General features: G+C 35.0%; 1 protein-coding gene across 1 annotated transcript; it reads right to left on the bottom strand.

Annotated features, from left to right (window-relative positions):
* Window positions 1-888: 888 nt before the first annotated feature.
* Window positions 889-13444, bottom strand: LOC145591506 (uncharacterized). The gene is made up of 19 exons (XM_081647981.1): window positions 13348-13444; window positions 11782-11880; window positions 11449-11679; window positions 9653-9739; window positions 8934-9023; window positions 8680-8806; window positions 8373-8473; window positions 7854-8022; window positions 7585-7706; window positions 6653-6781; window positions 6477-6575; window positions 6326-6383; window positions 6125-6200; window positions 5917-6046; window positions 3705-3862; window positions 3237-3309; window positions 2944-3138; window positions 2325-2418; window positions 889-2129 (listed from the first exon to the last, which is right to left on the bottom strand). The coding sequence occupies exons 2-19, from the start codon at window positions 11854-11856 to the stop codon at window positions 1210-1212; spliced, it is 2934 nt and encodes a 977-aa protein (XP_081504107.1). The 5' UTR covers window positions 11857-11880; window positions 13348-13444; the 3' UTR covers window positions 889-1209.
* Between the last annotated feature and the right edge of the window lie 742 nt (window positions 13445-14186).

Here is a 14186-nt window from a genome sequence, read left to right as displayed (position 1 = left end):
TGCTGTCTTCATGTTCCTGTTAGGGAACTCAACTAGTTCCAAAGTGGAACTCTTCTTCCTTTAGCTTCTTTAACTTTCCTCATGATTTTCTTAAAGTCTTCATTAAGCAAACATGTACTAATTCCAACACTTAGAAAATACTTGTTAGATGAAGTTTGCTATTTTGTGTTCATCATCATCAAAACCTGTAAACTTCAACAATATGCTAATGTTTTTTTGTGGGTATACAGTTGGTATGGTGGGAGTTGATGTGGGTGCTGAAGTAGGTGTTTGCGGAGGATAGACACCTAAAATTATACTGTTAAATATTTTCAGCTTGACTCTTTTCCAAAGTTGACTGGAATTACTTTTTTTTTTTCATTTATTATTTTTTTAAGTATCAATTTGAAAAGGCTTTGTGTATATGAATATATGATGAACAATTTTACTTAAATCACTTTGCAGGTGGAACTAGAAAATTGTGAACTAACTTTATAAACGATTAAGACCAAAGAACCAGACTACACAGAACTGAGTACTTGAATGAAATTTTATTTCCCCGGAATTTCAAAGTCCTGCTAATTGCTCACAACTAAATTTTTTCCAATAACTTTTGCCTAGGAGACCCATTAACACAGGCAAATTACAATGATCTCTCAGCTCTGGACCTGAGACTCTGAGAGCATGTCGTCGTACCATACTCCAGGAATCATACACCCTCGTGCAACTTTACATTCGAGCAATAGATGTGTAATGCATGATCCTATAATTGACATGGTTCACTGGCACAATTAATTCACACATTTCATATTCTGTATACATATCCACCTCTGGGAATTCTAATTCTACCTGTAAGAAGAATATGTTGCATAATGGTCATACACCAAAAGAACACACGTCTCATGCATTAGAAGTGCTCGTGACAATCCCATTAAATACCACTGACAACTAGATACGAATTAGAACCCATCGAGCTATACTAGCTCGGGTTCTTTAGCTGACTGTTTACAGGCTTTTTAAAATCTTTGTATTGAATTAATACAGGTAGTTATCGAGAATCTTACGATATGCTTTCAGCATGTATTTGTATACAATTGCTACGGTATAGCCTTCAGTTTCTGACACTTTCGTATCTTATAAATATACAGCAATACAGAGATATCATTACAGAAGACCATACAAAATTTTGATAATGAATACAAGGGATGATAATTGAAGAGAAAATAATTATCAATTAATCAAGGGCCTTCCAACATCTGAATTACTTTTACTATCGCCAAGACCTTTCAATTCCTTGGGTAAAGGGAGGTTCAACTCTGAACAAACCAGCTGAATAATCTCTCCGGTGACACCACCAAATGACATTTTATTTAGGGTAATGGCTATTGAGAATCTGTTTTTTATGTCACAGAAACCAGTTGACCCACCCATTCCCGAGTGACCAAAACCAATAATGGATCCATCAGCAGAGTTTATCCGCTTAAATCCTAACCCAAAATCTCCATTAGGCAAAGCAAAATTCTCATATTCTCCTATACCCATGAAGGCATCATGAATGCTGGGGTTACTGAAAAGTTTCACAGTTGTCATATCATGATCATAGCGATTCACATCACTACCCAGTATGTTTTGATCAACATGACCACCATTGCCATTACTATTGCCATTGCTATTGCTACTGCTGCTAACCTCATCACTTGGAACCCTATCATAACTAGGATCCTTGACAGCCTTTGCACCTTTTTCATAATTAAATTTTTCGGACATCATGGTTCTGCATAAAGAAACCAGATTTAGGCGCTTCTTACTAGTGTTGTTTTCTTTCTTTCGAAGTTTTTCAGATGAAAACTTTGGAATATGGACGTGGCTGCCAAGGGGTGGTGAGGAGGAGGGAAGCTTAGGAACCGTTCCGCAATCGGCCAATGAGGCATAATAACGCGCAAGAGCACGAGCAGAGCAGTGCCCATTAGCAGCAGGTATGATAGCACGGCGGACAAAAAGAGAATTGAAGAGGGGTGGGAGTGCAGTGGCAACCTGAGCAATCTGACTTGGTTGGAAAGAGGAGGGCAGGTCAGAACGAGCTTCCACAGCAGAGAGTTTCTTGAGATCATCAGTGTCCAATGTAAGTGCTGCTAGTCGATCTTCGACTCCTGAATTCAAAAATATGTGAAACAGAAGAAATGAAAATACTAAGAATTAAAGGGAAGGAGGGAAAAAAATAGCATCAATGGATTGATTCTCTTTTTTCTCATTCATAAATCGAATACATTCAATCTAATTTCAGTTTTATTAGAAACTATGCCCCAGAAAAAGCTTTAAAAGAAGCACAAAGAATGCTAAATCACCTGGGGGAATCCCAATATACAGCTCGCCCTCAATACCTAGTGGACGAATGAATGCTTCTTCAAGAATCTCTTGGAATTTCTTCCCTGATGCACGCTGTAAAATGCAAAAACACAATGTAAAAGAATAGCAGGTATATCAAAAATGATTAATTCTGAATGTAGAGTCCAAAATGGAGTCACCAGTCAGGCAGAGAGAATAGCAAACTTGGGAGTCAGGATCACTGAAACCCCATTAGAAAAAAAAAAAAAAAACTTGATCCAATATAAACAGAACCAAGGCAATATCACAAATTAGAACAAGAATATGGACTGTTCAGATCAGGTCAATTTGATTTGGCTCATATTAAGTTTGGGTGATGAGTCACATTACATTAAATTAGGTTTAGTTCAGTTTAATTTGGGTGGAAACCTATTCGGCCCCATAGATTAATTACTTGTATTTACAAATCCATCAATGATAATCGTATCAACTTTCAGATTCAACATGTAGAAAAATGTACAGATAAAGATAAAATGAATTTTGAGATGGAGCCAATTGTTTATATCTAATGCCAGCATGCCAAAAAAAATAAGCATAATAGCATATGATAAGTATTGTAGTAAAAGACAAGATTAAAACCTCAGCAATTCCACCACAGAGCCAACCAAATGAGAGATAATGGTACAGCTGTAGTTGACCAGGTTCACTCTCAGGAGTAGACTGAGAAATTTGTTGCAAGCAATCATTCCAATCAGATACTGATAAAGGATTATCTTTCATGATGTTGGCCAATGCATTGTGAAGACCAGATGTATGATTAAGAACGTGATGAACCTGCAGAGGAAAAGCATGTAATGTAACACAATAGAAGGCAGCAGAAAGGAAACAAACTAAAGCAAAGATCGATGTTTGTGTGCATGTAAGAATAATACCTTTATCGCATCCTTATTATTTGATGCAAATTCAGGCCATATAGAGGCAATATTTTCATCATATCTTAGTTTTCTGCAGGATAAGAAGCAAAAAGAATTATCCAACAGAAAATTTCAGACTTTTATATCCTCCCCACTGCAAACCAACATAATCATATTCCTAGATTTTTAAAGGTGTAGATTCTGCTTTGTAGTTGAAGACCCTCTTTATAAAGTACATCTTGATTACACTTAGTAGCTTCACAGTCTATGAAAAACACAAAGCTTAGTTGCTTCCAGGGATCTGATACAAATGTCTAGCTGCAGGAATGCAGGAAAGCTATTTATTTTATTTTTTTATAAAAAAGGAAGACAGACAGATATTAAAATTTACACACGTTAGCACCACTTGCCAACAGGTTATAGCTTCAGAAGCTCAAAGCCAGAGAAGCAAAATTAGCACAATTGCACGACATTAGTAAATCATACCCGTTATCGACTAACCAATGTAGCAGTCCTGCAGTGATACCCTTTGTCACAGAAAAGACAGGAAACAATGAATCAAGCTGAACTGGACGGGGATCATACTTTCCAAGTGCTCCAGCAGCAGTGTCAATGATGACTTCCCCATCTTTGTAGGCACAGACCTAATTGACATTGCAGAAAACTGATCATGATAAGTACATGCTGTCATAAGAACCCTTCAAATGCCTTAAATTGTTGTGACCAGTTTGCTGTAATTGGCAGTGGTTGTAAAATTCTCATTTCAACATCAGCAACAAATATTTTTTAAAGCAGAATTATACTCCTTCCATCCCCATTTAGTTGTCATATTTAGGAAATGAGAAAATACTAAGGGAACATTGCGATGCTTCCCACCTTCTAGATTATTTTTTACCAATAAAAATTGAGTTTAGTGGCACATCAAATGTTTTTGTGGTTTATTATAGGAAACTTGACAGCTATTTTGAAAAACCCAATACTGGAAATGTTGACAACTATAATGAGAGGGAAAACTTTCATCTGCAATTCTGCATAGGCTAAATTCCATTTTAAAATCTCTGTGGTTCGGTGGTTCCACAAGTGATATTCTATGTTTCAAGTCCTAGGTAATGAGTCTTCATTAAAAAGCTTCTGCTTTTCCTCATGCATTTTTATACACTCACACCCACATCTTTGGATGAAAATGAGTAATAATAAAAATAAAGAATAAGTGTTTTCTAAAGAAGATCCATTACCTGGACATTCACAAGGGACATTCCGTGTAAAACTATAAATGTATTTTGCCATTCCCTAATTCATTACTTTAAAGAGTTAAAACAGTTGAGCCATATAACAATATAGCAAGATGGAACTAAGAAACTTATATCAAAACAAAAGGGATGCTTCAATTTTTGTATCCAAGACTCAAAGAACACATAAACTTAAAAGCATCCTCAAAGATTCAAGAGAAAAATTTCACAAAAAATTATAATAAGGGAGCAAGAAGCACCTAAATTTGACACAACTGATAAAGTGATAATTAATGTGCTATAAACTGATATTAGGGAGAGTCATATTTTAGTGAGTAGCATTACAAGTTAGTGGCTTGAATAATAAGCTAGTTAGTTAGAGGAAGAGCTCAATAAATAGCTACATTTAGAAAGAGGGGGAGTCATGTTATATTTTTGTGGAAAGTAATTAGTATTATGCACCCTAGGAGAGGGCCATTCCTCTCGAAAGATTGGCTATGCTGTAATTGGTGATTCACCTTGATTAGCATTGATACAATCATATCTTGCACGTTCTTTCCTGGTCTTCCTTCCTCTCTTTATCACTCTTTTCTGTCCTTCACCTCTCTGTTTTGGTCACTAATATGTGCTAGTCCATAGCATAATGCTATTTTCACTGTAAGACACTAGCACATGCCCAAAGAATGGAAGACATGTCACTACAATACTACATGTCTACAACTAATATAATAAGTTGAGCTAGTTCAAGCAACTTCTCAGCTAAATCTCGAGATCTAATATAGCTCTAAATCACTAGCGATAAGATCCAATACCATTTAAGAGTTGAAAATAGGCACTTGATAGATTGTGTGTGAACAATTTGTATATCAAGAATGGAAATGGAAGATTATGACACTAGCAAGTAGCAACCTCTCTTTTTCAGAACCACCACCCAGAACATATAATAGACGCATGCAAACATGTATATCAAATGTCAACAGACCTGTAACTATCTTGTTCAAATTCCATTGAACTTTTGAATAAAAAACAGCAATAAACAGTTCAACTAAAAGTTCTAGCTTAGGACAGTAAAATTTAATGTTGTGAAGGCTGAGTAGATATTTCAATAGATAAAAAATAAAGACACTCCAACCTTCAAATTTCTAAATCCTAAAAGACGCCCTTCCCAACCCATTAGGATTTAATGAGAAAAAGATGAAAGGAGAAGACAAACAAAATACAGATGAAAGATGTGAGAAAGCAGAATAAAACAACTAATAATTTACTAAGTAAAGATACATATATCTTATTTACTTGTGAGCATGCTTCATCTGGTAAGCAAAGTGAAAAATACAGTAAAAAAAAAAAAAAAAAAAAAAACACAAAAAACTTAGACAAGTCACAACTTAGATTCAGTACTATAAGGAACATGAAAAGAGTCATGACTCAAAAAAAAACTTGTACAAGTATAATATACATATATAACATACCTGAATACCAAGTATCTTTCCAGCATTTCCCAGATCGATCAAGAGCTTCCGCAGCTTGCCTTCCACATCTGAATGCACAGGAGTATCACAGAGCCATTGCGTATTTGTTGCAGGCCCCATATTAATGATTCTGACAAGTAATCAATCTACGTCAGACAAGGCATGAGTTGAATTTAAAACATCCACATTTGGTAGAAAATTAACACACCCGCCCAAAACAGACTCGGCAAATGGTCTCATGATATCGAAGTACACTATGCGGACTTCCATTGTAGCAGAAAGACCTAATTCAAAGTCAGACGTTCAATTAATATCAAGCCATGTATAATAACCTCAAAAGTCAAGACAATGTTAAAGGAAGGTGAATTAAAAAAAAAAAAAATATCTAAAAAAGCATTAACGCCCTAACCTCTCAAAAGATTTAGCACCCGTGCAAAAATCACTATATCCCCAGGAAAGGCATCAACCTAAAAGCAACCATTACAATGTTTACAAACATACATTACAGGACAAAAAGAGTAGCAATCGTAGCATCATTCATTGAAACCAAGTGTACTTACAGGACTAAATCGTTTGGCTTCTTTGTCATCAAGCTTCATTTTTTCTTGTAAGGCTTTCATTTTTTTTGCTCTTTCTTCTGAGAAATTCTTTAATGTTTCCTGGACAGAGAACAATGATATTAGTATAGATTAGTTTAAAAATCAACGGTGACCTTGAAACCAAACTGGGCACTCACAGCAGCTTCACTTGCGGGTGTTGAGTTACGAAAGAATATTGTTGTCACTTCCATTGCCTGCTCAGGTAAGTCCATGCGCAACTTAAGTCCCATTTCTGAAAATGCAGACAAAAGGGCCACGTGATCCCCCTGCCGTTGAAACAAATATTTCGGAAGTCGATCAATATGATGAAATAGAAGTTCTGATATGTATCTTATCTTTGAGAACTCAGTAAAGCACATGAGGTAAAAAAAGAATACTAATTCAAAAAAGTAACTATGAAATCAGATTAAATGAAACAGCTGCTACACTAGAAACAAAAACTAACATAGATATTAAGGTTGTAGGCAATCAGGAAGAGCAGAGTGATTGCAGGAATCTGTTGAACTGCAAATCATTTCTACAAAGTATAGGGCTTTTAGGCAGTCCTAAAATTTTAATAAAATTTTGTTTATACCTGACACTACATTACAGATCTTCAAATAATATTACATTCTGGTCTGCTGAAATACTGGAAAAGTTTTTTCCAGTATGGATGTCACAGCGTTCACCCAGAGAAAAAAGTTCTTTGTCATATGTTAAGGCACTGTTGAACATGTCATTCATTCATTTCCTCCCTATTGACCGCAAAAGTGTTTTGTCAGGCTTACCAAAGAAGCATAACATACGTCAATCCCATGTACACAGACCAAGGTCCAGACTTAAAATACAAACAATTAGGATCTATAATCTTTGTATAATATAAGGAAGAAAGCAGTCTTCAAGAAGCACCAATCTTTAGTCAACATGATACTCATTTAATTCAAATGACCCCTGGATTGCAAACAGATTTGGCCTCCTATTGAAGCCTGAAGCTTAGTACCCCACAAACAATATTACTAAAAACACACTTTCCCATCATTTGATTTACAGGAGGAAAATCCCCTAAAAAACACAAAGAGCTCCAACTAACCTCCGCAGCTGCTAGGAGCATTTTTGCAAGAGCTTGTTTTGTGGTTTCTGGAAGTGACTTAGTGAGGCCAAAGTCGAGCAAAATTGGACGATGTGGATACTCTTTACTTACAAGAAAGTTTCCTAGTTTAACATAAAAACAAAACATTTAATTAGAAAGATATAAATGGATTTTACTAGTAATACAAGCTGTGAGCATATATAGTGGCAAAAAACATTACAGGAATGACAAGCAGCAAGGATGGACAGTAACAGAGATATCTCACATACCAGGATGAGGATCGCCATTGAAAAATCCATCAACATAGATTTGGTGAGCATATGCACGCGTAATTTCTTCCACAAGTTTTTTTCTATCAACACCCAATGCTTGCAGAGCTTCAACATCACTTAAACGAACCCCGTCCATATACTCCAAAATTATCACTTTCTCAGTTGACTGTCAGTGGTAAAAATGCAGAAATCAAACAGGGAAAGAGCCATTGTTTTAGTGAACTCTTTAAGGGGAAAACACAGCAAGGCCTGAATATGATCATAAATAAATTTCTCAGATAAGTCTTGGAGGTATCTCACTTAAGATCCTATTGGATCTCAAGCTGAGTTGATGTGCTCATTCTTATATATTTGTAGTTCATTTTTGGAGACAAATATATTTTCAGGACGAATTCTCTTGTTTGTACCAAATTTGATGGAAATAAAACCTACACTCTGGCATATTATCCTCTGTCACGGCTAAATATTTCAGCGTCAAATATACCATTCAATTAAGATCTTTCAAGAGAGTAATACCTGTATAACTTCTGGAATCAAAACTTCAATGCTATTGGTGCCCCTAGAATCCTTGTTTATTTTGTCACAGCCAAGATTACTGGCCACCTTTCTAGTATTCTCTACAAATGTGAAGAAACTTAGTGAAAAACATGCCTAGAATTAAAAGAAAACTAACTTAAGCAACAAAACTGATGATTGAAGAAAAGTTGTAGCACTAATTTAGTGAAAAACATGCCTAGAATCAAAACAACTTATTTATGAAACTGATGATTGAAGAAAAGTTGTAGCACTTAATAACAATTAATAGCAACAAGAAAATAAGTACCAGCCTCAATGTTAAAATCAAGTTCTTTTGGTGCTTCTCTGCACCATTCATCTATCATGGGGTTGAAATTGTAAACAGGTTCAGCCCATGCTATCCACTCAACAATTGCCTTCGCATTCTTCAAGTCCTATAAAAGAACAAATATTACACCAAAGTCAGTGATAGTTTACAGGTTGTGGCTCTTTTATTTTGATTATGTTTTAGTTTTGCTTTCTAATGCAAAAGTCAGATAGGGAGGAAAAGTCAGTAAGAACCTCTAATATAACTTGCTTGATACCCTCATGCTGAACTTTGACTACCACTTCCTGTCCATTTTGCAGTGTAGCACGATGAACCTGTGCTATCTGCACAATAAACATAAACTAAGTCACAAATAATTTTAACATGCTAAAAGCATTGAGCATGCTCCTTCATTTAAACATAGAGACAAAATATTTAAAGGATGTTTTCGTATATATATAATAACTAAAGTTAATTTTAAAAATTCCATAACTGTCACAGGCCATCCTATTATAGATCAGGATACAACCTTGGCATAGTCTAACGAGGTTTTCATAAAGAGTAAATAAACACAATACATGTCAAACACTGCTTGATGAAGTTCAAGATATGGTAACACAAGACATAAAAGAATGTCACCTGAGTATCTCTACACATTCAAATAATCATACTAAACAGTGAAACCATTTCCCATCCTTGACAAGGCCCTCCCCATAGGAAATATATAAATAAAGAAAAAACAAAAAAACAACTACCAATAATGAAGTATATTTGATTTGACAGGAAACCAAGTTAATTGTTTAGACGAGTTAATTTTTTAATCATTGGAAAAAAGAGGGGGGGAAGGAAACGGTCGGTCCTGATGCATGTACAAGCAACACTCTGAGATATAACAACTTATTCTATATTTTTATCTTGCAGAGTTAGGATGGCATACAAAAAAACAACCAGACCAGTAATAAATAAATCTTACTGATGCTGTAGCCAGAGGTACTTCTACGAACTTCAAAAACAACTCCTCCACAGGTTTTCCCATCTCCTTCTCAATGGTATGACAGACCTGTTTGGCAAAAAAAAAAATACATTTTAAAAAAATAATTAAAAGAAAAAAGAGAAGTCAATCCAATGGTACATGTATATCTGTGAAACATCTTGTACATGATTAATTTGCTTTTTCACAGATGAAAACAACAACACTTATGCAATATATAGTTGATATTGCCCCCGTGTCCAGAAATGTTTCATGTTTTGAAGTATTAGATTTAATATCAAAATTGACAAAGGTAAACAATATATATGTGATTCTTTGAAAGTGGTTGGCTCTAGTGTAACTGTTTGTTCAAATTGGTAAAGCATGATCAAATCAGATTGTAGCTGACGGCTTGACATATTCAACTTCATCTTTGAATCTTTTCAAAACATTTTACCCCTGGTTTGTTTCATAAAGCACTTAGTGCAGAAAGAAAACATATATTATAGTAGGTTGTCAAGAATGAGAGGCTTGAGAGAAAACTGGACTATCAGAAAACACACACACACACAAATTAAAAAGTTCAAAGTAAAGTCCTAAGGTCAATACTTGATTGATATTGGATACATAAGCTTCAAGCTAAAGACATTAATCTATTAATATGCTGCTCGAAATGTGATATACCTTAAAGTCATATATCACTCCATTTCCAAAACGAGTTAGTCATTAAACAGGCCCCAAATCCATTCCCATTCAGTGATAACAATTCTTAAACTTTTCACTTGGTGGAGTTCTTTAGTTATTTCCAATAAGTACTCACAAAAGAAGCAGCAATATATGATTAACCAAAACTATACGAAATGACAGATAATATTAAAAGAAAAAAAAATCTTCTGGACTTCCATGTGAAGAAGTGATGTTTACTTCACATCCTAAGTAGTTTTTGATTAAGATTGCAAAAACAGTGTTAAAAGACCTCTCAAAGGCTGAACCTAGCATATCATGAACTAATATATCAAAAGCAGCATCAGCCAGCCCCACACATAATAATACTTGGACTCCAGTCATGGAGAATAAAATGACCAAGCTTAGACAAATAATCTGCAACACAATTAGCCCCACGGAAGTTGTCAGAGCTATACATAATTTCAAAATCTTGAAGGAGGTAGTTGATATCTTGAATGAGCATATGGATGTTCCATGGGACTGAGTAATAACCAAGGAGGATAGGATTGGGACTTGGTTGTCGTCTTCATTACAAAGGTATAGATTTGTGAAATAGAGATTTAGGAAAGAGACTGGATCATACTGGAAAAAGTACCACATATATTGAATATAAAGGCTAAGGACTAAGAAGAGAAAGGCAGATAATTATGCAAAGAGCAACTGATGATTAACCTGGATTCTCTAAAAGTTCAAAACGAGCATCATCCACAATAATTTGAAAATGTACATATTGGACCTCTCAAAGATGAACTTCCAGAGGTAGTCTTTGATACATATTACAAACTGGGCAATAACCGATGATAACTCACTCTCTTTCTATCTTTCTAAAGGTATCTGTCGCTCAAGCAAATTCCTAAAACAATCTCAAGCTAGCCATGTCTACCCATAACTAAAACCCAACAGGAAATCCAATATACTTAAGCTAACAGCTACTCGTTGAATCTGGAAATTAACATATGACATGCAAGGATTGCATGCAACAGCTACTCATATATAAAGTACATCCAATAACCCAAAGCCTCTAATACTTTCACCTATTCAGGTTAATTTTGCAAAAGCAGTTGGAAAATAACCTCATCTAAGGGTCGAGGAGGAAGGGAATCCTGTAGCTGTTGAAGATTCCGTATATAGGCCTCAGGAAGAACATCAGCTCGTGTGGACAAATATTGCCCAAGTTTTACCCACAAACCCTCCATTTGTATCATGAAGTTGAGAATACGCCTAGCATTGCGCTCATGAGCCTTTTTCCATACAGCAGCCTTTTTAGTTTTGTTTTTAATCCATTTACTTCTCTTCTGTAAAGCCTGTGAGCACATAATTCCTTAATAAAGCTTTCAGCACATTATTTGAAATAAATAATAAGAGGAAAAGGAAATGAAAGCAGGAATATATGTTGAAAGGCTTACCTTATAGTCCAGGTAGATTATTAAGGCCAAGGTAAAAACTTTGATACGCCTCTTATAAATGTTCCCCCACCCCATCAGATGAGCAAGATACTTCTTGATCTTCTCAATAAGAAAAAGGAAAAGTTAATATGCAAAACTATACATGAAAGGAAAATAATACAATTAGCCAAAACATATCGACAAAAATAACAAAGAAAAGGTAGACATATACACATGAGAATACATAGAACAATTTCTGGTGTGATAATACTCAAACATACATGTGACAAATATATAGATTCACACACAAGGACGTATACAACTTCTGGTTGTGAGCATCTAAACCAAGCAACTCATCAGAATACTCCCGCAGTCCCGCCATATATCCTTAATCAAGTTACATTGAACAAGGATCCTTTGGTTTTATCCTTCACACGCCTTTACCATACAATGGTTCTTGGTCTATCACTTGTCTGCTCCTAGCTTAGTATAAATCATTTTTCACCATCCCTTGAATCTAGTTTATCGTAAACATCCATATAAGCCCTCAAATCAGCCTCTCGAATAACTTCTTTTGCCTCACCTTTAGCATCCTTATCTTTGCAATAATTTCTTCATTTCTGCATTCTCCCAAGACCAAGAAGCACTCTCATTCATTCTTAATTGCAGCTTTTACATCCTCATTCCACCAAAATGTGTCCTTGTGCACTCCCCAGAACTTGATGTCCAGCATTAATGTCACATCAGAATTATAGGGAATAGAGTGACAGACATATGGACCAACCTAAATGACCACAAAGCTATAATGTGCAACCTCTCCACTTTCTTGACAAATCAACACTTACAAGTGAAACTTCTACAAATCCGCTCTCGCAGACCCTTTTTTCTTTTTTGTATGCCAATTCCCTAAAGTACAATTCTCTCTCCTACATATATAAAGCTTCTATAGTAGACAGTGCTCTGTGTTCATAAACATCCTAACACAAATAGTGATCCATAGAACTAGCACACAAGCTAGGAGAATTCTGTAACGACCTGGCAAATGATCACAACGACTATCCAGCACGAACACACCCGCCGTGCACGGCGACACACACCAAGCCTAAATGAAGACCAAATACATCTCAATTTCACTTCCTCTATCAAACACCCATTTAATAATTTTGTAATTCTCAAAGTAAACACCTTTTTTTTCCTCACTCAAAAACTCCAACAACCAACTTAGCATCAACATTGCAAACTTTTACAGTTTTACCAATACTAACTAACTAAAATCCAACTGTCTAGCTCTCAAGTAGCATAATTTAACAATCCACAAGTACTCAAATTCGCTTTCAATGCACAAAAATTACTCAAATTCAGCCCAATTCATCACAAAACCATTCATATTACATAATCTTCATACGTTATTAAAAATAAAAATTGCAAAAAAAAACTCAAATGACAATTACTCAATTACGATTAAAATAACATCAAATTTCATAACCAAAAATAGCAAAATTTAAGTGATTGAAATTAATACATGAAATAAAAACGCGATCGCCAAATTGAACAACAACATGATCAAATGAAAGGGTGAAAACTTACCTTGAAAAAAGGGGGAGAAAATAAATGAAAACAGAGGAGAGAGAAATTGAGGCGAGAAAATAAAGGATTAGTTCTTGGCTTGTATACTACTCGTATGTACTAGTGGTCCGATTTAGTATTTCTTTAGTGTTAAAGAGACCCGGGATAAAATAGAGATGTCAAAAATTTGTCAATAAGTTTAACAGTAATGTGTATCAAAAAAATATAACTATTTAAACAATAAATTGTATTAATATTTGAAAAAATCTACTGTAATTTGAATTTTGACTTGTATTCACCACTTCTTCTTTAATTATCTTTTATTAATTATTTATAAGGAAAAACATATTCAATTAAAAAACATATTCACTTAAGTATAATTTAACTTTTCGACTCGACTTGATATCACAGAGTCCAAATTAACACCTTTAAGTAAAATGAAATATAGACGGATTTCAATCGAAAGTCGTATCGGGGAGGTGGAAGAAATAATAAGTTGAGGACTTGTGGTTGAAGAGAGTGGGGTAGTAGTACTACGAATTAGGTGAGCAAAGAAGGGAAAGAAGCGGCATGCGTCGTTGCATAGTTATGAAAATGAAAAAGTGAGGAAAGAAGAGTCCAAATAGATACGCCTTCCTTCGCCAAGCATTGTGGAATTGTCAATCGTTACGTATACGTGGGGTTGCCTAACTTGCCTTTGGTTAAGTTATAACTACCGGCTCATATTCTAAAATCATGTCCTCCTTTGGTCTTTTTTTAATCGTTTTATTTTGATTTTGTACGATATATAAAATTTACTCGGTATTATTTACTACTAATATCTTTAACTATAAAATAATATGTAGTATATTATATTATTT

This window comes from Chenopodium album, chromosome 18 (genome assembly GCF_948465745.1).
Source record: "Chenopodium album chromosome 18, dcCheAlbu1.1, whole genome shotgun sequence".
Lineage (NCBI taxonomy): Eukaryota > Viridiplantae > Streptophyta > Magnoliopsida > Caryophyllales > Amaranthaceae > Chenopodium > Chenopodium album.
The sequence above is the reverse complement of the archived record's forward strand: the minus strand, read 5'-3'. Positions and strand labels throughout refer to the sequence as shown.

Bases quoted from the DNA above. Each gene is read 5' to 3' on its own strand.
- LOC145591506 (XM_081647981.1), bottom strand. From the start codon at position 11,856: ATGGGGTGGGGGAACATTTATAAGAGGCGTATCAAAGTTTTTACCTTG. The intron at 9,740-11,448 runs GTTATTTTCCAA...TTTGCCAAACAG, and splicing joins CTCCTCGACCCTTAGATGAG to GTCTGTCATACCATTGAGAA. The intron at 2,419-2,943 runs GTTTTAATCTTG...TGCATTTTACAG, and splicing joins TCTGTGGTGGAATTGCTGAG to CGTGCATCAGGGAAGAAATT.